Below are 23,802 nucleotides of genomic sequence, written 5' to 3'. Positions count from 1 at the left end.
CTGTTTAAAACTATTCATAAACCCTAAACCAAACTCAGTAAAGTTGTTTAAATAAAGTTACTATAATAATATGATATAATTGTCAGTCAACTTATTTAAATATTTCTGTGATAATATTGTCCGCATATAAAAAAACCAAATGACATACAAGACATTCAATACATTATAATATTTTGTCCCTACTAATTACATGTAATCTGTGATATATCTTAATTTTGTTACACTTAACTTGAATTCTTTAGATGGACTGCAAAAAACTATAGTTCATTCATTACATAACTTTTACAACATGTGTGTTATAAGAAAAAATTAACTTCTCTAGAGCTCCACTGAGAAATCAGCTCTTTTTAAGAGATGTAATACTTCTTTTTTTTTTATTAAGAATTTTTTATGTGTGTTTGGAAGTAATTGTTTTATCTTTTTTATAAATGTATTTGCAATTTTTTTAATTGAATGTTTTTTTTTAGTTGAAAACTTTTATTTCATTTTTAGATTTTCTTATTTGTATGTATTATTGAATATTTTTATTTTTCACTTTGCCAGTTGGTGTACTATTTTACATAAATAAATAAATTATCTTATTAATTTTACTGAAAATTAATTATTAGTATATAGTATATTTTTATTTAATACCAGATTTGATAGGTTTTATATGGTTTATAAAGCAGTAACATTTTTGTTCTGTTTTTCAATTGATTGTGGGGGAGGAGGAAATTCATCTCAGGTAAAAGACACTCCTAACTATAATGCTATAAATATTGAATAATTGTGAATAATAACGATGAAGATATAAAAAAAAATAATAAATAGATAAAAATAATAATTCTTAAGGAGAGAGAAAAAGAAAAGTTAGTAACAGAAACAATGACATATAGCTTTAACAAAATAAACAATTGACTTCTAATCTGAAGGGGAAAAAAAAGTTAATTTGAGAAAGACGAAGAGAAAAAATAAATAAAACAGTAACAATTTCAATAACAGAATAGATGACTAGAAATTACTACAGAATATTCTGCAGCAGTATGGGCTTCAGTCTACGAGAAAAGATTGGACTTTGTAAGTTGTAAGTTACTGCTCCTTTAACTGCTGGTAACTGGGAGTCGATTTTAATGAACCGTTTTTTGATGTATTCTTCTATTGATTTCATTTGTAGTTCCCGATGCAATTATTATTTAACTTAAAATTTCTGAATATGAAATAAGTGACCTGTACACATGACCTAGCCCTTTGATTGGATTTCTGAACACACCTGAAAAGACTGTGGATGCTAATTGCATCACCTCAATGGATAACTATTGCTGAAGAAATATTTCATCCTTAAGAAATGCAGAATTCAAGGCATGAATTGTAGTATAGCAAGTTTATTTATTTATTATGTAATGACAGATTGATGCCATGACAATAGTGCAGTTGTATGTAATATATAATGTCTTTATTATTTTACATTTTATTTTTATTTCATCTTCGTTTCAAACAATACAAAATCTGGTTACAGTGAGACATTAAGTTAGAGTGTATAAGTTATTGCAAATAAGAAACCATTTATTCCTTATCTTCCAATATATATTCTCATTAATATTACACCAGGGGTCCAAAATCAATAATGTCTTTTTTGTGCCTCCTCTGTCGAGTTATCTTCATGAAACACCATTTCTCTATAAAGTATTCACACTTACTCCTTTAAACACATTCAATTTTTCTGTGAAGGAAGACATAGAGCAGGCACTGTCAGATAGAGGCATAGATCAAGGTATGACCTTGGCAGTGATGAGTCTTTATAGTAAAACCAGTAATGTGGTTAGAACAAGGAACCATATGTCACAGAAATTCGACAAAATCAGGTATTCATCAAAGTTGTTGCTTGAGCCTGCTGTTCTTGTTTTATGTAATCCTTGATAAAGCGATAAAGAAAGCTAAACTGAGAATGAGATAGTTTCAGTTAGGACACAGGAACTTACAACCCATAAAATTTTCTGTGTTGGCTTTCGTGGATGACCTGGTCTTGCTGGCTTCCAAGACCTCCAATATAACATAAATGTTCTGCAAGAGGAAATGGCCTCGATAAACATGAAAATTAACCTGGAAAGGATCAAATGTATGAGGACAGGAATGATACCCCGAAGAATAATGAGAGTGATCAGATGGAGTGCATGGAGAAAGACTAGAGCAGGTCCAAAATTTCAAATATCTAGGTGCTCATCTGAACGGCTACATTAATGAGGAAGTTTTCCAAAGAATCAGTGCAATTGGAAGAATATTTAGTTTACTTCGAAGGGGATTCCTGGGTAGAAGGGAGGTGATGCGAAAAACTAAAATAATGATCTACAAATTGACGTTCTTCACTATTCTTTCCTACTCTTCCGAATCGTGGACCCTCACCTCAAAATACAAGAGCCAGATCCAATCCATGGAGATGCGGTACCTTTGTAAGGTGGAAGGAAGAACTCAACGAGATAGAGTACAGAACAGTACTATACGGACTAACCTTGGAGTCAAACTGGCTGAGAGCATCCTAGAGGGGCACAAGCTGAGATGGTTCAGTCACCTCCTTCGGATGGACCAGGAAAGAACTGCCATGAAGACATATGAGACTCGCATGAAAGGAAGAAGGCCAAGAGGAAGACCACATATTTCCTGGGAAGAGAGTATTAAGGAGCCGTTCAGGAGGTGGGATATGGACTGGAATAGGAGAAGGGAGATGGTCGAAGAACGAGATATCTGGTCCAGACTCTGCAAATTGTAACCCCTCACTCCACAAGTGGTAAAGGGGATAAAATGAAATAACATGATTATAATAACAAAATTTACGTACCATGTATACGGTATACAATGTAGTTCTATTTCCAGGATACTTATCTATTTCTATTTATAAAATGGCTCAACAGTCTTTGTAGGGCTTCAGTCTCTGAGATTATCCTAAAGTCCATTTATTTCTGTCAGTCACATGTCTCTTCTATCTCCCTACACCCGAGTAGAGATTTGCTGAAATCTGCCACCAGGTCATCAAGCCACGATGTGGTCTTGAAGAACGAGATATCTGGTCCAGACTCTGCAAATTGTAACCCCTCACTGCACAAGTGATAAAGGGGATAAAATGAAATAACATGATTATAATAACAAAATTTACGTACAATGTGTACGGTAAACAATGTAGTTCTATTTCCAGGATACTTATCTATTTCTATTTATAAAATGGCTCAACAGTCTTTATAGGGCTTCAGTCTCTGAGATTATCCTAAAATCTATTTATTTCTGTCAGTCACATGTCTCTTCTATCTCCCTACACCCTCTAACCAGTAAAGATTTGCTGAGATCTGCCACCAGGTCATCAAGCCACATTAGATGTGGTCTTCCTTGTGATCTTCTTTCCTTGCAGCCTCCTTGGTAGAAAATCCTGTGCCATCCTTTCCACATGGCCACGCCATCAAATTCTCACTATCTTGATAAATAACACTTATTAAGGTTGCTTAATAACGCATAATTAAGGTCGACCGCATAACTGTCAACTTCTAATTTGTTTATCAATCTCCATTGTTCCAATTCTCTTATAGGACTGTATATCATGCAGAGGATCAGAATAATATTTTCATTTTCTTGAGTTCACTGCCATATGTTACTACAAGCCTTATGACTATGTGGTAAACTATAAGTTTAGCTTTGGGGGAGAAATATGTATGTAGCACCTTTTGGTGTGCTTGTAAGGACCTACTGCCAGCAGCTAACCATGTTTTTATTTCATCATCAATATGTTTTTTTGATGTAATGGTCCTAGGTATTTAATAATCCTAGGTATTATTAGAATTTAAAATAAAAATTTAGGAAATAAAAGAATTTAAACTTCTTCACCCTATCAAAGGCCAGGGCCCTGTTTCATAATGAAAGCAAATAGTATTAGTTCATAGTACAAGTGTAGAAACTAGTGTGGTAATAATACTAATACTTACTTTTTTCATGATAGGGATGACTATTAGTGATATTACAGGAATTAAAAAATATTAAAGTACAAGTTACTATTATACAAGTCTGTGCAATTGAATTAAGATATATCTACAACACTAATAGTATTAGTTTGTACTTTATTATGAAACAGAGCTCTGGCCATATGCTCCAATACACAGGCTGTTTTCCTTTCCAGATTTGGAGCATTTCATGTATTTTGTTTTCTCTGCATTTAATACTAAACCAAATTTATTTTCAGTATCCTGGAATTCTTGAAAAGCTCCAAACAATGATGTGAGTTTTCTGTCGGTGATAATGTCACCAGGCATAGGCCCTGTGCTGTGTCAATCTATTCATAACTGTTCCTTGGGGGTTTGTCCAGATGGACCTCATAGCAATTTCCAAGCCCAGATTAAACAATGTAAGGGTCAAAGGTATTCTCAGGATACTCTTCTATCATTTTTTTAAATTTTTATAGTACAGAAAAGAATTTTTTTTTTTTATTAATTCTTCTACTGAAGACCTGAACAGTTCTAGAGTGGGAATATCCAGATTAATTTCCCAGAGCCTCCAGTAAATAAATATTGACTGGCCAAATGATTCAAGGGTACTTTATGGGCACAAAGTTCTGAACCAAGCACACAAACCCCTGGAATACCAAACTGCTCAGCCGTCACATTCTAAATCTTCATTACTAAATACTAGTTTTTAAATAAATAATATGTTTTATTAAACGGTAAATTCACTTAATTACATACAGTTTTATTACCTAATCCATATTTCTGAATCTTCTATTTGTTATATAATTTTATGAAAATTTATAAATGTGACAAAGCTAGGCATGAATTTCACTTGTTGCATTACATTTTCTAGATTTTACCTGCATTGTTACAAAAATGGTTCATTTATTTGTGCACATAATAGTCTAGTCCTATGATATTTTCACCAAAAATATTCAGAAAATTTGCTTATTTATGTTTTTAAGGATGCTGATTACGAATTTCAACTTTGTGACCTAAACTTTTTTCTGAAAGTAAAAAAAAAAAGCAAAAGTTTTTTTCTTTTTTTTCCCAATAACTTGAAAACCATGTATTTTTCAATCTATGGTTTTGTATCAAATTATAGAAGAAAAAATTATTATTTTTTTTGTTTTGAGTTGAGAGCAAGTAAAATTATGAGATGAAACGTAGTCCAACCAAACAGAGACTAGAAAGAACTAACACCCTGTTATTATGAACTAAACCAATATACATAGTAAATTGTTCATAGGAATAAGATGGATATAAACATTTATTTATAAATTAAAATTGAAAAAAATATGAATTCAGGTTCTTGGCCTCTCAATATCATTAGGGGCTGGTAAACCCTTATGAAGCCCTCCAACGTGGGGCAAAACGTTGGCTCATAATATATAGCATTGCAACTTTTTGAGTTTTTCTCTGACTGCACCGGGACCATTTGTGTTACCATTAATAAACATGTAAATAAATAAAAAGAAAAAAATATATGGAATAAATTTTAAAACACGTGAAGTTAATTTGAAAAGACTAGAATTTAAATTTTGAAATTAAAATATATGGGAAGGGAAATCAAGATTAGCATTCAGTGATTATTTGAAAAATTCCGATTAATCCATTTACATCAGGTTACTAATCACATGCCAAAATAAATGTGTTCCTATATTTAGGAATAAGTAAAAATAGATTTTTAAAAAATTGTTCCTGATTAAAACCAGTCAGCCCTGTGTGTTTGGGAGCCTTTCAGGCCTCATAAAGTAGGTACTCTTAATTGAGTAAAAATCTGGTGTTTGAGCATGATCCTGACCAAATCACCTCCTTCCACAACCATTGGTCTAGTAATAGTACTTCCTAACAAATTAATGCAGTCCTAACCCTTAAAATGGGTTGTAGGAGTACAGATATAATTTTTTTTTTAGACAACTGATGGCACAAGAAATTTCAGGTTCAGTTAGTTGTCTAATCAAGTAAAAAGCCTTTTTCAAAGTAGGGGAAAGATGTCCTTCTCTCTACAGCAAAGAAACAACTCCCCGGTGTACCCTGGTGCAACAACTTCCACTACCTAGTATAGTGAGTGGAAGTTGACAGTTGCGATCCTATGACAGCAGTAATAATAACAGGGTAGGTTAGTACCCACTACAATAAAACATTGTTTAAAGATGATAAGTTGTAATTTGTGTATAAGTAGTGTTTCAGAACCTTTATAAAAAAAAATAGTTATTTAAACAATTTTAAAAATTCAAGATTTTAAAAGAATAAGACATATTACCACCTTTTCATGAGAAAAATAAGAGAGAAAAATAATTTTTCACAAAAGCATTTAATAAAAATGAACAAGAAAATTCTTAAAGTTTTGGGACCAAGGTACATCAATGTGTTAACAAATGATTAATGCTGGTAATAGTGAGCAAGCTTAAATTTACAGAAGATATCTCATTTTTATTACAAACATTTTGAAACCAATCTTGGTATGAAAGGGATGTAGCTTGAGCTCTATCCTATTTATTCTAATTCTTTATTCTGTTATATCATAAGTCCCAGCCCAAATAAGAGGTTCTAGACTTACATATAGTTATCAATATGTTAATGACTTTAACCAATGACACAAGATTCTAAGCCAACTGCACTCCAGATCTGATTCATAACATAAGGACTCTTCTAAAATATTTTTACAAAATCATCGACAAGATCAAAGAGAGAGTTGAGCTCTGTTGCAAGAATGGTCAATGAAGTTAATAGGAAGTCCTTGAGAAAGGTCTACAAATCCACTTCTTACAGTGTTTACCTTCTCCAAACTGTGGAAAAGAACTACAAAATATTGAAGTAGAACACAAGATTTATAAAAAAGATTTGTTAAAAAATAAGATGAAAAACCCCAGAAGATACTGCATCCATAATACACCAAACCAGCACAGAATGTTATAAAAGAAAACTGTCGAAGGTGGTTTGAAGTTTTTTTTTTTTTTTTATTGAAAACTAATCATCTTAGGATTAATATAAGGCTGAGGTTGTTAAAAACGGTTCTGATGTCAACAGAGGTTGGAACTGGAACAGAAGAGAAAAATTTGAGGAACATGGATATAGGTCAAGACAGAACAGAAAAGTATCTCACACAGTATGAGCAACAAAGAATTTGAACCAGAATGGTTTAAAAATAATTCTGGAATAGGTGTAGGTAAATGAGCACAATAAATAAAAGTACTCATTTATTATATAATATTATAGAGCATTATTTATCAAAATAATTGTTAATACTTCTATTTGCATCATGAATTAATTTAGTAAATTACATTATATATAAAAACTAAATGATTACAGGGTTTATCATTAAAAATATATTCAAAGAGATCCTTATAGAGTCCTGTAAAGTGGGATGAAACATCGCTTACTAATAAATAGTTCTTCAGCTTTTTTTGAACCTATCTTGACCATCTCCCAGATTATCTTCTTATAATTATAACATAGGGTCAAATAATAATCGTCCAACATGAATTAAAAAATTCTTCATCATTTAGATAAAATTGTATTCGAATAATGCCTAACCTTTTAATATATTAACTTTTTTTGTCTAATTTAATTTCCAGTTATGTATATGCATACTACTTATTATTGTTGTTGCTATCACATCCACCTACAAGCTTGGAAAATTTATTTCAAAATTAATCAAACATCTTTTTCATTCAAAAATATAGATCCAATTTAATAAGACATACGAAAACAAAACTATATAATTGGAATAACTACATGATACATAAATTACATAAAATTTCCAATTGGTTTAAAATGAGATAAATTTAACTCAATAAAAAATTTGAACCAATGAAAAAATAAATTCTATGCATTCCCTTTAATTGTTTTTAGTTATAATCTAAATTATAGATTAGATTTACTTACTGATTATCTTTGTCTGTTTGAATGGTCTTAAGAATAACAGATATGAGATATGTTAAATTAAAATAATCATGAAGAAAAGAAAAATATTTTTGTTCTTTTACATTAAAAAATGCTAATTCCATTGAAAAGGGATAATTAAATCAACATCAAAATAAAATATTAATAATTGGCTTATTAAGGAAATTATTCAACATTATTACTTGGAATGCTAGTTATGATGAAAGGTCACAAATAAATTATACTCGGCCATATAGGATGATACATCGTTACATAAAAGGTTAAAAAATTGTATATTATTACCATTTATGTTCAGTATTATTATAACTATAGTAACTCACATGAGAGATGGAAATCTGTAGTTAAGAGCCAAAATCCTCTGTTACTATCTGGAGACAGATCTGTTCAGTAAGTTCACACGAAATACCTGTGAACAGATTAATCATTGATTTAGCAGAGCATTAAGTGAATCTTCAAAATATAATTTAATAAACCTGTTTATGATGGTTGGACATCCCCAAAAATAACAATGTCTACAGTTTTTCCATGGACTTTAGTCAGGTTTGCTAATAAATATTCCACTAAGACGATCAAATACAACTATATTTAAATACCTCAAGTATTGCGAGTAGGGATACATAAGTGATAAAAAAAAATGTTAAATATTATCATATTTTTTCCCTCATTCTGGAGGGATTGCTAATTAAAAGATGTCATAAAATAACTAAATTTCAATCTATACTGATCACGAAAACCAATTTTTGTGGGAATTCAAGAATCAAATTTTGAATATTCAAAAGTTTTTAGTAACCCTAGATTTTTCTTGTCACCCATATCACATTTGAATGGTTAAATAAATATATTAACAAGAAGGAAGAAAGACAAAAATGATCATTTTCTATCCAATTTTTATTTCAGTTATTTTTTCAAAGCTTTTAAGTAATGTAAGTAGGTCAGGGATCTCGATGATTTTTAGCATTAAATCTCCAGGACCCTAATGACTCTCCTACTAACAAGGGGAGTGAACAGTGTGTCCATGGTGTTATTTTAGTCATACTTTTTGGTGATTCTATATTGAAAAAATCAACCTATATTCAACCGTTCCATCCAATGGGCCCTAGGAGTCAGGGAAAAATTAATCTTCCCAAAACTGTTATATCAAGAAAATGATATTGACATGGTTTTTCAACTGAAACATTTATTTTCTATAATATATTAATGGAAGAATATGAATATTTAAAAAAAATTGTGTTTTAATAGTATGTGTTTAAAAATATTTAAATTTCTAAGTAAACTACCCTTACAGGTTTTATTACGACAAAAATGGTGGCAGATTTTGATTAAGCACATCGAAAAACCTTTATATTTAAAATATCATGGAAAGCAAAAAATTTTTAATTTTTCACTTTCAAGATGGTTCAAAATTTTCAAGCCACGAAATTAGGGCTGAAAGCTTTGTATTTCATCAGTTAGTCCAATTTTTAAGTTCTTGTACTAGTGAGAAAGATGAGAGTTTCTAAGCAACAATAACTTTATTTTAGAAGCTTAGTGTAAAAAAAATCACTAAACAATAACAAAATCCAGTTTTTGTGCTGATAACTTTGATCCCAAACTATGTAGAAACACTCTGGTTAAGGTAAATTGCATAGTTTATGAACCTATACCATCCCACCAATTGGAACTTAAATAGTTCCAAGGGTTCCTGAACTGTGGGCAGTTTTTGAATCTTTGAAAAAATCTTGAGAGACAAAACCTTTTGATTTTAGATTTACCTTAAAATTTAAATATAGAAATTTTTTGAAGTGGTGAGAACAAATCTGGTGCCATATCTGATAAAAATAACCCCCTCAGAACTGAAAAAAAAAGAATATTTTTTGCTTTCAAAGATATTTTAAGATTAAAGGTTTATTGGCATACTAAATCAAAATCTGCAACTAATCTTTTTTTTAATCTATAAGGCTAGTTTACTTAGTAATTTAAACTTTTTTTAAAAAGTCTAGAAAACATCATTTTCCTAAATCCAGACACAAATCAAAGCAGATTTGGAAAGTTTTATTTTATTTCTCAACTTCCAGGACACAGTTGGATGAAACAGTTGGACACAAGTTGATTTTTTTTTTAATGTAGAATCATCAAAAATATTTTGATCAAAATCGGTGAGGACACAACATGCATGCCCTTGTAAGAACTAAGTAGCAAGACCTAGCAAGCTCATCATATGATCCAATTTATATCATCAATTATAGTTAAAAGTTTCAGTTCTTTTATATATATAATTTATTGTTTTTCTTAATCTGTTTTTGTAATTAAAAATTGTTAAAAACCTGGTCATAATTTATGTTACCTACCACAAAATAAATGTGCATGAATATGGAACAATGGTTCCGAAACGTACAATGTTATGAATATTACATTCAAAATGGAAGTCATTAACCTCAAAAAATTTAAATTTAATTTAAAACTCCAAGTCAGATTTGAACCGATGCTGCTTCTGACTAGGGAACCTGAAGTGCTCCCTAACATACTACATGGATTCATCTTATACCTGCTTCTATTATTTGTGGCAGAAAAATATCTCATATAAGTCAAAGCAGGTTTGTTTTGTATTGTAATACAATATTTCTATGAGGAGTAAATTGACAATAAAAGATTTCTTGTGATCTAGAATACAAGAGTAATTGTGGCAAAGTAGCTTACCCCAGCAAAGTAAAACAATACTTTTTTATAGTTGTCTTAAGCTACTTAGTGCATGGAATAAAAGAAATACTGCAAAAAAATGTCAAATAAGATTTAATATTAATTAAATATTACATAACAAACTGAAAAATGGGTATTTCATTTGTTTGTAATGATAACATATTTTAAATACACACCGTCAATCAACAATCTTCCAGTATAACAAACTTTAATTCGTAACAAAGCATGAACCTAACTCATTAATTAATAATTAAAAAAGTAAAGATAATGTTTAGTTATTTTGACTTTATTTTGTATTATTTTCATTGAATCATTAAATGATTATTAATAATACATCAAAACATATCCTTACATAAACTTCAGCATCTCATTATGCTAATTGAATATGTTCAGAGTATACTCATATATTTATCAATTACAATTAATTTTTAATGTAATAAAATTGGTTTCTTTATCTGAGTTAATTTACCTTTATAAAATAAATAAAAATATAAACCGACTTTGTTCTAGTCCTCACTAAATTACTTTGGCGGAAACAATTAATTATACCTTTTTCTCATAGATAGCGTTTAAACCAAGTTATGCGTTATAGTCTCATGCATATAAAGCGGTTTATTTTATTTTTATTGTTAGAAAAATATTTTAAAATATCCAAATATTTTAATCAACGATAAAACCACAAAGTTTGAGATAATTATCCCGAACTGGTGGATAACACATAAATATAAATAACTATATACAACAGCCATTTTAAGTTTAAATATGGCGGTAGCTAATCTTGTCAGTTGTTGTTTACTTTTGGTTCGGGTTATGTCGTGAGGTTAGAGAAGCTGTTGGTTTTCATTTTTAACTCGTATGTTAATGTTGTGATGTGATAAAATTGTTTTAAGAAGAGGTATGCAGGATTCTAGTTATGTGGATTTTAATTACAAGGTAGTAGGATGGTATTTGCTGTGTTCCTTCTTGCATTGATTCGTATTCTAACCTGCAATGGTAAGTAGAATTTAAACTTTTCTGAATTGATTCATTGATATAGTTGTTTTCATTAACTAATATTTAAAAACTCAGCTATTCTCTTTTACTTTGTGTATCTTGGATTTAAAAGCATGCGAATTATATTTTACATTAAAAATAATTCATCATTTGTAGCTCTTTTTAATTTTTTACATGCGAATCATTTGTATTTCCTTGATTTACTTCTCGAATAATTTACGTTAGCTAGCATTAAAAAGTTCTTTCTACAGGTTACATATTATCTTGTTTTTTCATTCTATAATTTGTTGTATTAATTGCCTCGTTACCATACCCGGCTGGAACTTATTCAACTTAATAATTTAAAATTTTAAAAATTTCATATTCTATCCACGCAAATTTAAGGGATTATTTTTTTATAATTTATAAAACCTTTATTTCTTTAATTGTATTTAGGTAGTAGGCTTTGTGTTACTATCTTGAATATATTAATATTGACATTATAAGATCACATAAATGTTTTGGAAAACAATTTCTAGGAATTTGGATTATTATTTTGCTATAATTGCTTAAGTAATACCTTTTGTTTCCTTATTTTGTCTATAATTCTCTATCCTCCTTGAGATATCGAAAGCTTATTAAAAATTGTTTTTCTTTTCTTTACATACTAAGATATTACTTGATCTTACTTTGGCACATTTGCATTAAAAATCTGAATTCCTTTTTGGAGACTTATTTTGTATTGAATCTTCTTAGCTAAGTTACGGAATTAATTTTTTATCAGATGCCACAATAGACGTATACCTTATTTATTTTCTTAATTTTTTATTTATATCCTCATATATCATTCTCTAAATACGCGAATAAAATATTTTAATTCATTCTCCATTGTGTCAGGATTTTAATTTTTGCGATTTCTTTTGCTTAGTGTTTAAAATATTAATGACTACATTTAATGAACAAATGTCAATTATTTTCTTTTATCATATTGTCAATGTTGATTTTTTTATGAAAAATGTTTAATTCATGGTTTATTTTTTAGAAAATTGATGTTAAGGTAGTGTTATGTTAGAAATGATGTTGATTAAAACAATACTAACATCTTATTAATGGTCTCATCATCTTTTAAATACGTGTCTATGTTTCTGTTCTGGAAAAATAGTAGTATAAATTTTAAACTTTATCGGTCAACCGAAATTGATAACTGTGATATGACAAAAGGATTCATTCGTCTGGAGTACTGATGAAATTTCTTTACAAATCGGTTAACCATTTATTTCCGGATTTTAGTGTTCATTAAAGGTTGATTATGTAAAGATTTTGATGAGTATTCATAACCGTGTCGTAGCTTTAAGCAAGGTGCTCTGTAGTTTAATGATTGATGAAATGTTGGATTCCTAATTAGACCTCTGTTTATTAATTTTTTATGAATGATACAATGCAAGCTACTTTGGCTCTTAAGTTAAAAAACAATAAAACAATTTCTGTTCATCTTCAGACGAGTTTTTAAAATGCCTACGGTAGTTTAAGCTATACCATCTTTGTATAGCATGATTTGCTTGCTTTTTTAATCACAATATGCAAATACGTGATTTTTCAACCTCTCAAACTTCCAACTGTGAAAAGTCTTGTATATCTGTTTCAAGTTTGGTTAATGCTTTTTCCATTACACAATTCATTATATTATTAAAATGTAGGGTTGTATGTTACATTACCTTTAGGTTAAAAAAAAAAATCATGATTTTAAAGCTTTTTTTGTAATCTAAAAAGCAAGACCTACTTCGGTCCAGGGTTTCCCCCCCCCTAAACGAATGTAGTGAATGTTTTTTTATTGCGTGCAATTATTTACGAAATCTGGAGGATGCAGTTACAAATGCGATCCAGAAAACCAAAATTATGCCATCGCAAGAATTCGTTAAGACTTTATTGACGTTAAAGCAAAAACTGAAAGTTCCCTTTGGTAAAATTATTATTACCTATTATTTGAGTATATTGTAGTTTGATTATCAAATGAATCTGATAGATCATACGAAAAAATATAGAGGAATGAAAAAAGGGAAACAGTCGCCAAGTGACAGCGAAGATGAATTGGAATCTATAAACGGTCCTAAAGAAATCCAGATATGCTAGATTCCAGTTAATTCAAGATGATCCAACGTCATCAAATCTTCAGGAACAAACATAAAGAAAAAATTATAAACCCAAGTTCGTTTCTTCGGCCTAAGATAGTTAAATAATGCTTAAATAGTAGGTTAAAATGCCTTAGAATAGGGTAACCTAGACCCAACTAAAAAACAGTTGATTTCCTGTTATAAAAAAGTCTTTATAAATTGAAAGGATAATTGAATGAAGGGGCTATGTAACATTTTTTGAATCTTTAGTGTGGATGAAGGGGGTAGGTGCCCATCTAGCTAGTGTGAGGTACTGTAACCTCAAAATCAAATTGATAACTGAGATACCTAGATGTAGGGTCTATGTACACTTCAAGACATAACGAGCTCCAACAAAAACAAATAAAACTTTGTTTTCTTAAAATTTACTATTTGTAACATAAACCCTTCATACTCTTACCTATTCAATTATATTTGTTATAGTATAGTTGTGCAAAACAATATCGAAATAGCTTAACAGTAAAAATAAATATTTATACTTATTGGGATTCAAATTATAAATTTTCAAAAAGTGGAGAAAGTACAATGACTGTACTTTCTTACTCGTATTAAAATTTGTTTAGGATTAAGTTTTGTTTTTTATTTTAGTTTACTAATGAGGTCGAGGAATGTTAAACTAGTTTTGAATATAAATAATTATGAAGAGTCAGTAATCATTAATTATGATTTTTGTCGGCACGGTACAAAGGAGCATATGTAATTCAGAGAAGCCGCCCACCCCAGCTGTCTGGAAGATATATGTTAGCCAGGGGACAGTGATACTTCATGTTGCCTAACTTCCCTGCCTTGATAATTAGGAAAAATTATTCCAGAACTGAAATTCTAAAAATAAATGTTAACTGTTAAAATTTTGGTTTCCTTCCGGTAATAGCATTGGTTGTCTATCGGTAATAGAAAACCTAGAAAGTTAGTAAATTTTACAAGCAATTTTGGCGCAATAATACATTTACAATTATGCTCATGACACACACATCAAACCTATTACATAGTGTTTATCATTTTTGTATGATTAATAATAATTAATATTTCTATAAAGGCTAATAGAATTTTGTTCCTCTATTGTAAACTAGCATATGAGTCGACTCATGTGAATCGTAAAATTCGTTAAATTTAAAATTTTGATTCATGCATTCCCATAGATACAATGATTTAAAAAATATATATCTGAATATCAAGGATGTTCCGTCGTAAAGCACGGTAACTGAAATTATTAATAAATTGTTGAAAGAATATTTAGGAAATTTGTTTTCTTAAGATTATAAAGTTATTTTAAATTATGGTTAGTATAATCAACAATTGATTTTATCTTATGCTGACTATACTTGATTCTGTTACTTTAGCTACTTAACTCTTTTCTTTTCTCATTGTCAGCAATAAACTTAATACAACTTTTATACAGGAGCAAAACTCTGTAAGTAAATAAAAATAAATGTTAAATAAACAAAAAAATTGCACGAAATTTAGAAAAAGTTCTGAATAAATTGTATTCAGAGCTAACTTTTGTATTAATATGGCAAATTTCGAGCTATCAGCTCCAATAATAAATTGTCGCGAATACTACAAAGTAATTTTCTTTGTAGTTTATTGCTTCATAATTATTTAAAGTAGATATATTAATTAAATAATTACAAATATATTGTCATGATCTGTAATATCTCTTTTATTATATATTTTTTTAATAAATGTTGCATTCTGCATTATGTAAAACGTTTTATATAAGAGTATTCCAATATCTTGGATCCGTTCGGATTGATATTTCTGAGATCCTGAGTAACAAGAATATTTTTCATTTTTAGAAATATTTAAAATATACATTTCCTTTGCCGATAAAAGTTCATATTTAAGTTCCTTTGATGTATGACGTGTTGCCTCTATTTTATTCCTGGTCTATTCATTTCTTTCCTCTCTTGTATTCCCTAGAAGAAAAAAAAAATGATCATCTTTAATTCTGGACATGCCTCTTCCTCCTCTTAACCATGGCCTAGCTTTTTGGTCAATCGACCTTGTCCGTGCCGGGCATGGTTTAGGATTCGGTATGCCCATCTTTGGCCTTCCGCTTCGCATTCCTATCTTATATTTAGATATCTAGTTGGGTCTTTTGGCTATTTTTAAATACTTCTTAACATTATGCATTGATATAATTTCATACTAATTACTCAATATAAATTCGAAAATACTTTTGTTTTATAACCAATGCAGTATACTAATTGTACAATAATTTCAATTCTTATTATTCTAAAATAAGGTGTTGCCTTCCAAAACGAGCGATGCCCATTTTCAAATTGAGAATAAGGCCTCGCTCATATCAAAGACTACTTATTTGTACATAGGTGAGTTTAGTCAGAATCATTATAGGCATTTTAGAGAAAACATTGTAAAATCAGTGATATAAAGTCGCACGTCATATACTTGTGCGTAATTTAAGTTTTTACAGCTTTCCATTTCTGATCTAGACTGGTCATATTACATCAAAACAGACCATTTGGCAAGACTTGGTTACTTGGTCTCAGGGGACCTTAAAACCCATATTTCTGTTTAAAACTTGAATTCGAAATTTTACACGATCGTAGTTCTTCTGATTATATATTTCTTATATAGATTAATGGAAGTATAGACAAAACGTATTGATACAAATCTGTTGATTTTTGTTTGCTCTAATTTTGACAAAATTCATTGGATCTTTTGGATGGATTTAGATTTACTTAAAATTTATTTTTCACATTCAAACTTTTGCCTTGACTATGGTAGCACCGGTAAATAAGGATTCAAACTGTCGGTTGTAGGTCATATATCGATTCTGAAGATATTTAGTTGTTTGTTAGGGCTCATGGGCGTATTACCCTACTGTCATCAACGCCCATTTGATATTTAATAGATTTAAACATTCAACAAAGTAGTAGTACCATCCATTTCCTCTTACCAAAAAAATTGTTAAAGACAATGATCTCCATCAGTTTTTCGTGTTCCTTTTCAGATATTCCGCTTACCTCATTTGCGTCCTAAACATTTCTTATCTCTGAATTTATTATTCATGAATATTTCTTTTTTTAAATTCTGTAAACATAATGAAAAACTATAATGAGTTGTTTCCCTTGGCCTGTACAATATTGGAAGACCTGAAACCTGTAGGCCCACTCAGGTAGTAGACCCAGGGCCCTTGTTACAGGTTAGCAACCGGACGATGTTTTCTGTACGGTGAGTAGTGTTCCCTTTAGGTCTACTCCACGAGCTCTTTTATCGTTTTCTTTTTTGTTCTGTTTGTTGTTTTTTTAATGTTCTTAGCCTTTCAAGCTGGCCTTTTTATCTCTGCCGGTTCAGCATAACGAATAAAAAAACTCCGGATTTGCTTATATTTCATTCTCAACGTAACCATTTGGAACCAGTTTCTAAAGGTTTCTGTGGCTGCTTAACAAGAACATCTTCAAGATTTTTGTATATTTTTGACAATTTTATTATTTATTAATTTTATTATCTGATTTTTTTAAATATTGTATTTATTATGAATGACATACGGGAATTTTAATGTACATTTTAGTTTACAATTTTTTTTTTAATTTAATTTAAGAAAGGCATTTTGAAACCCTTGGTTTTACCTTATCTCATTAATTTGAAGAGAGAAATAATTTAGCATTATTAATGTAATTAAAGTTTATCCTAGTTAGGATAAATAATTTAGCATTATTAATTACTAAATTACTATTAATTATTAATTACTAAGGTTTCGTTTCTATGCTTGAAACGAAACCTACCAACATTTTCACCATCCTTTAGAAAAACCAACTTTAGATTATTTTACATTCTTATGCCTATTTACATGAGACCATCTTCAAACTTATTTTAGGCGTTTATATTAAAATAGTTACCTCAGAGTAAACAATTTAACTTCGAAGAAAAAGATCATTATCATCGCTTCAGTCAAAAATACTTATTTAATAAAAAATTAAAATCAAAGATTCATCCTAGAGATTTTATTCTGATCTCAACCTCTCATCCATCGTTTTGTAGGGCCTCTACATTTTTTTCTGATTTAGAGAATTCTTTCGAGATGTTTCTAGAAATATAGTTTGATTTTTTATTTTGTACTTACAAGGCATCACAGTTTAACAACAATGTGCACTATTAATTTTATAATACTAGTAAGACAATATAACTGTAATACCAATCAATACTTATTGGTTTATTTGTTCTATTAGAAAAAATTATGTTTTAAGGAACTCTATTATAAATACAAAATAATTTTTTTTTGTCAGATGTGGCACTATTCAAGCAAAGCAGCGGTATGCATTAATGTAAACATTACGTACACATTTGTATACATCCCATTTAGGTAAATATATGTTGGGAGTATAAATAACTTACTTTACATAAACAAAGTTTAGAAAAACGAGTCGAATAATCAAGGAAATGAAAAGAAAAAAAGAAAGGAATTTTTTTAACTTGTTATTTTGCTTTGGATTCACATTAAAAATTAAAATTTCAGTCTTCGGCGTAATTCTGAAAGCTCTTCTTATTTAAGAAATCACCCAAAATATTCCTTTAGGTTTAATTCAGTGGTCAATATTTTATGAACTGCCAACCATACAAAAACATAATGATTACCTCTTTAAAAGCCGAGGAAATATTCTAAAAGCTGATCTCTAACAGACGTTTCTTCATTTAATTATTTCTGAGATAAATTTTTTAATTATAATTTTTTATTTTTTAAATAGTGACACTCGCCATGGAAACGACTGCCCTTACGAATTAGGTCATTATCAAGTGCTTTAACTAATTCTTTATACTCATCTATATAACTAAAGGGTTTTTAATCTTACTCATCAATATAACATTCTTACCCACTGTATCATTTATTTGTTATTCTCATTTATATGTATATAAATAATAATGTTATCTCTCTACTACTGTCTTTTTCCATAGTTATTAATCAACTAGTTTATATTTTCATATCATTGTATATTTCTAAATTTGTTAGTCTATTATTTATTTTTATTTTTTTCTCTCTGAATGATGGTTGTTGTCTTTTTGTTTTTATGGCCCTGATGAAGACCTGAAAATTAGGTCAAAACGTTGGCATAAATAAATAATTCTTTTGTTTATTTCTGTTTTTTCTGCTGACCGCACCCCTTCCCCCCCCCTCCGACCATCTTCTCTTATCAAATACTTTGATATGCGTTTAACTAAGCTTCAAATTGTGTTCTATTAACAACCCTCTGTTCGTCAAATTCTGAGGGTTTTTTCCGTCTAGTATCGATTAACATTGCAGAACTTCGAAATCGCATGAAAATATTTCTTTGGTTACTCTAAAGTAATAAAAATACCTATTACTAATCAGATTTTTAATTAGTTTTACTAACTAAATTGATAACTCATTAATAATGAAATGTTAATGATTAAATTATATTTATTAACATAAAAATATTAAATGTAAATGTTTGAAGTATTAAATTCATGCTAATTGAATTATAGCCAAGTTATTTTAGGTTTTTTTTTTTTAAGAGGTTATTTACTAAGTGAAAACTATGAGCTTATAACAAATTTCTGCTGAAAGAATGATATTTTTACATGATAAATTTAAAAATTTGGTATTAATTAAAAACTACGTTTTTTTTTTTTTTTTTACATGTAAATATTTATTCGGAATATTGTTTGTGTCATAATAACTAGTTAATTTAGGCAAAAAAATTATTGAAAACATTTTCTCCCGAAAAACTTATTTACCCACCGTCAGTGAATGAATTGTTTCATTGCCATTATTTCGAAAGTCATTCGTATCCTGGAGCTGCTTTTAATTTCATTTTGACCACTTCTACGAATATTGTAGACTTCTTGTTTCATTAAAGTTTGATCACATGAAACTTATATAATATACTTCGCTACAAGTTTATTTAAAAATTAAATTTTAATTTATCATTTCTGACTTTCTAAAATTATATGATTATCGGAATAACAATTTTAGGCAATGTTTATTAAGTTGTACGTAAATAATCCCTTTTTTTTAATGGTATTAACTCTTATATATCCAATAGGAAAAATTTAAATTATCATTGAGGTAAAATTGTTGTTAAGAAAGCCGTACTAAAGGAAATGCGGGTTATGACTTAGTAGAAATATTGTTGAAACTATTGGTCGCGCTGGCCGGGCATGAGGCATGGCTGCCCGTATTATCTATAGAACAAGTCACGACTCCACTCAAGTAGTTTCGTCCTAACTAGCTGGATTTGTATTCTGAAACAAATACTTAATAATTTATTCAATTAAATATTTTAATTACTGTTAAATTATATAACAGTATATATATAAATTATATTACTGTATAATTAAATATTTTAGAATATCATCTTAGTACACCAATACAGCCTTAGCGATTATCAATAAACATCAATTACTGTCGACTCTTGAAACACGTTTTCTCGAAATTCCAATCCTCTGAAGTGTTAGGGAAAAAAAAGAAGAAATCTAGAAATTACGGGAAAGAATTTTCCTCGTCGTAGCGAAGAAATTCTATATCGCTGCTTTGTTTGAATAGTGGCTACATATGACAAAGGAAAATTTTTTTTGTGTTTAAGGTATTCCATAGACCGTAGACTAAGGTTACTTAGAGACAGCCCTTAGCTTTAGGACAGTGTAGTACGACCTCAGAAGAGAAAGTAACCGCAGCCTACGGTGTACCATCTTAAGAATGTGTTCAATTCTAAACAAAATAAATACTTTTTTTTATCAGGTATGCCACTATTAAATCATAACTGTGGTGTCATGATGAATTTACCAATGTTCATGCCTCTATTGAAACTTGACTTTTACAAGACATTAATAACGTAATTAGAGATGCCAAAGATGTACTTACTTACACATGTATTAATTTTAAAACAAATACGTAAATACAATGGAATTATTTAATTTATTCATTTCAAAAAATGATCTTGTTTCATCAGTTTCACTCAGTGGACAGTTTTACTGGCATCGTCTTCGTACTGAAGATGTCGACAGTCACCAACGTATCTTTAGAGCCTGGATTTATTTTAAGACATCTTGAAGTTTTTATCTGTATTCTGTTTCCTCTTTGTTCTGTTATATTTTGCGAATTACTTCATTAATAAGTTGTCTGTTTGTAATAGAGACTGATTCTTTAATTCAAACTTCGGAACGGCGAAAGCAATGGAAGCGTAAATGCTGGAGCTGGAGAATAGGAGCTTGGTTATTTTTCGAAATCCGATTTCAAAACTATTTCTGTACTTGAGATACGGCTCTTGTAGACTCTCCAACTTTGTAACAACGTCCTTTTTTTATGCTGTCAAAATACGAGTTGGAATTGTAATAAGCAGCTTCCCGGCACCTCCCTCATCTCGTAACTACTGGCTGAGAAATTAGGGTCAGTTCAGAATATTTTTTTTTTTTAATTTGCGTTCACCGCTTTTAAGAAGGTCCGTTATACGTATGTAATTAACAAATTTCCAAGAATTCAGATGAATTAACTTCAAAAACGATCAATATTAAACTATAAACTGCATTGCTCTGAGTGAGGCCGAAAAAGAAAAGTGCTTGGAAGTGAATAATGTATTTTTAATTCAAATAATTTTACAATGGTTGGAGATTCCTAGTTAGTTCTCTATTGAAAATAATATTACGATGGAAAGTTTCCCCAATTTTTGGAATCGCTCAGCCAATAGCCAGGTCGACGGACTAATACAGGTTAATGTCAAGTAATATTTTGAATTTTTTTTTCTTATGCCCATCCTTATCGAAGTTCTAGGGTGAATAACAACAAGAAATAACATACATGGAATGAAATATGTGAAAACACGTGGGGTAAAATATAATAAAATATGTGCACAATTTTTTTTTCATTTATGGCAGGAAGAAGTTCTCCGGTTTCAATTAATAACTCATAATTAAGACGTTCTCGGAACTTCAAGGTCGATCTTGTAAACAAAAATCGCACTTTTTTTATTATTGTTATTATTATTCTCTTGGGTAAAAACCATAGTGCTTCTCACATAATCTTACCTATCTTTTCTAAATTAAATATTGCGTGATGACATGTTAAAATGTTACATACGTATGTGAAATTCTGAAAAAAAAAATAACTAAATGTATAACCCATTACATAATACAAACATGGAATTAATTGGTATAGTGTAGCAGATTATTATTGAACACATATCTCCCATCTATAGTTTATCGTCGTACACGTTTATACAATAATGTATTCACATCTTGACTACTGACTTATGTGTTTGAATATAAGCATAAATTTGTGATAGAATTTTTAAATTTCCATCTGCTGGCAATATGGGTTTACCCAGTTTAACTTAATTTCAAAAATAGTTTTTTTTACTATTTCCAAATAAAATACATCATGTAATATCATATGCTACTATTAATTAAGTCATTTTTCAAATTTTTAACACCTAAACTTGTTAATTTTTGTGTTGATATCCCGAAAAATAGTTTCCTTATATATTCCGTAAAATGCCATATTTTTTTTAATTCCTTTCACTATTTGTACACGAGTTATATTCAGAAAAAAAAAATTGATCAGGGTTTAACTTTTAAATAACTAACCACCTAAAAATAAAATGTTGCATTCGGGCATCACATAGCTTACCCTTACTAGTCCAAAAAAAATTATTTATTTTTTCAAATAAATTCTTAATCAACACGTAATAATTACAAAAAAAGAACGCTATGTATATAAATTTTATATGTTTTAAAATAAAGAAGTATGTACCAATATGGAAAAAGAAATTTGTAAATGTTCTGGAAAAAAAATTAACTGTAAATAAAATACTCATTTGTAATTGTATCACAAATTTTTGAGGAAAAATTAAAAACTGGAATGGTAACTTTTTTTATGTTTAATTGCTGGATCTGTAGTTGTTGTCTGGACTTGTTACGGGGCTTAGATACGGAATTTTTACTGCGCCTTCCTACCATAAAACTTTCATGCAGAAATAATTGTGACTTATTACAGAAATCGCAAACATGTAAAACTGGGTTTTCTCGAAAAATGGCCTTCTAGAACCATTTTTCAAAGCTCTATTTGTTTGAGAATATTTGTTCTATTACCCTTATTATTATGAAATATGTCTGAAGTTCGATTTAATGCTTCATAAATGAATTTGAAAATGGGACCACTCCTTTCTTTGAGTACGGGTGAAGGGTCGCATGAGGGAAAGCCGTAAGGTTAAACGAGTTAATCAGTAATTGGTACCAAAGTGTTTTATATAAATTATGATTTTTCTAGTGATGAGATTGTTAACTCTCCTTCTTTTTCTAAGTAATAATGAACCTCAACTTCTTTAAATAGAATTATCAGTTAAATCCACTTGTCATATAAATATTTTGACGTTTCGGGATCATACCTAGAAGAGATTTGGTTTCCCTACGCTCTAAAATAGCCTGATAAATAAAAAAAAATATTTGCATTCAAAAACCTTCAGAACTTATAACTCAACTAAAATAAAATGGAGTTTATTACCTTTTGTAATTCACTTCTTTAAGTAATGCTTACCCTTAAGTATTAAATATACGTTCAAGTAACAAAAATATGAAATATATGTATTAATTGCTTTGGTGTTATACAATTACTACTGGCGAACACATGGGCATAAGAAAGTAGACTTGTGAAAGCCCAGAATTTTTTCAATTTCGATTTTTTTCTTTCTTAGTAATATTACTGAAAACTCGAGAAGTACTAGAAGTAACAGTAATTATGTAATAAAAGGAGAAGAAACAAAAACTGGGTTTTAGGACAGATTTATCGTTGTTAAGGAAGTATCACAGAGGGGAAGTGACATCGCCTTGTAACCTTCTGCATGACCAAGATTAAAAATTAGAAAACCAACCTATTCTAAACTTTCTTGTCCTTCGTAAAACAATGTATTCAGTGAATAACGAATTCCCAAAATGTAGCTGTCACTTGTGAGTACCTTCCAAAAGTATTTTAATTCCTTAAATGCTCTCAATACAATTTATTTTTGAGCCAGTAACTATTTTAAAAGTAATTCGGATGAGTAAAAGTAAGTACTTTTGTTCAGAAGAATTATCATTTTCAATCTGCTTGTTAGATTTTAAACTTGAACTTTGGGGAACAGCTAAACCGTCGAACATCAAAC

General features: G+C 29.6%; 2 protein-coding genes and 1 long non-coding RNA gene across 4 annotated transcripts in view; 1 reads left to right on the top strand and 2 right to left on the bottom strand.

Moving 5' to 3' along the window:
- The window catches only part of LOC106682138 (uncharacterized), a 50,499-nt gene extending 38,228 nt beyond the window's left edge, over positions 1-12,271 (bottom strand). The window contains exons 1-2 of the long non-coding RNA XR_001343373.2: positions 12,097-12,271; positions 8,189-8,274 (exon numbers count right to left, since the gene is read on the bottom strand). This is a non-coding gene — a long non-coding RNA (uncharacterized lncRNA). The remainder of the gene's footprint in view (positions 1-8,188; positions 8,275-12,096) is intronic.
- arr (low-density lipoprotein receptor-related protein 6) overlaps positions 11,329-23,802 on the top strand; it is a 65,067-nt gene continuing 52,593 nt past the window's right edge. Inside the window, exon 1 of the mRNA XM_014422832.2 lies at positions 11,329-11,537. Coding sequence (XP_014278318.1) covers positions 11,486-11,537 — 52 coding nt within the window. The 5' untranslated portion in view covers positions 11,329-11,485. The remainder of the gene's footprint in view (positions 11,538-23,802) is intronic.
- The window catches only part of LOC106682137 (testis-specific serine/threonine-protein kinase 6), a 35,574-nt gene continuing 29,341 nt past the window's right edge, over positions 17,570-23,802 (bottom strand). The window contains exon 8 of one of the 2 annotated variants that reach the window (XM_067049957.1): positions 17,570-17,738. In XM_067049957.1, the coding sequence (XP_066906058.1) occupies positions 17,715-17,738 (24 nt within the window). In that variant the 3' untranslated portion in view covers positions 17,570-17,714. Of the gene's footprint in view, positions 17,739-20,867; positions 20,976-23,802 lie in introns of those variants that run through there. The other variant, XM_067049956.1, reaches the window with a different exon arrangement.

This window comes from Halyomorpha halys, unplaced genomic scaffold (assembly GCF_000696795.3).
Source record: "Halyomorpha halys isolate HHAL.00 unplaced genomic scaffold, Hhal_1.1 Scaffold390.1, whole genome shotgun sequence".
Classification (NCBI taxonomy): domain Eukaryota; kingdom Metazoa; phylum Arthropoda; class Insecta; order Hemiptera; family Pentatomidae; genus Halyomorpha; species Halyomorpha halys.
Note: the sequence above shows the minus strand (reverse complement) of the source record. Positions and strands in the feature narration are given on the sequence as shown.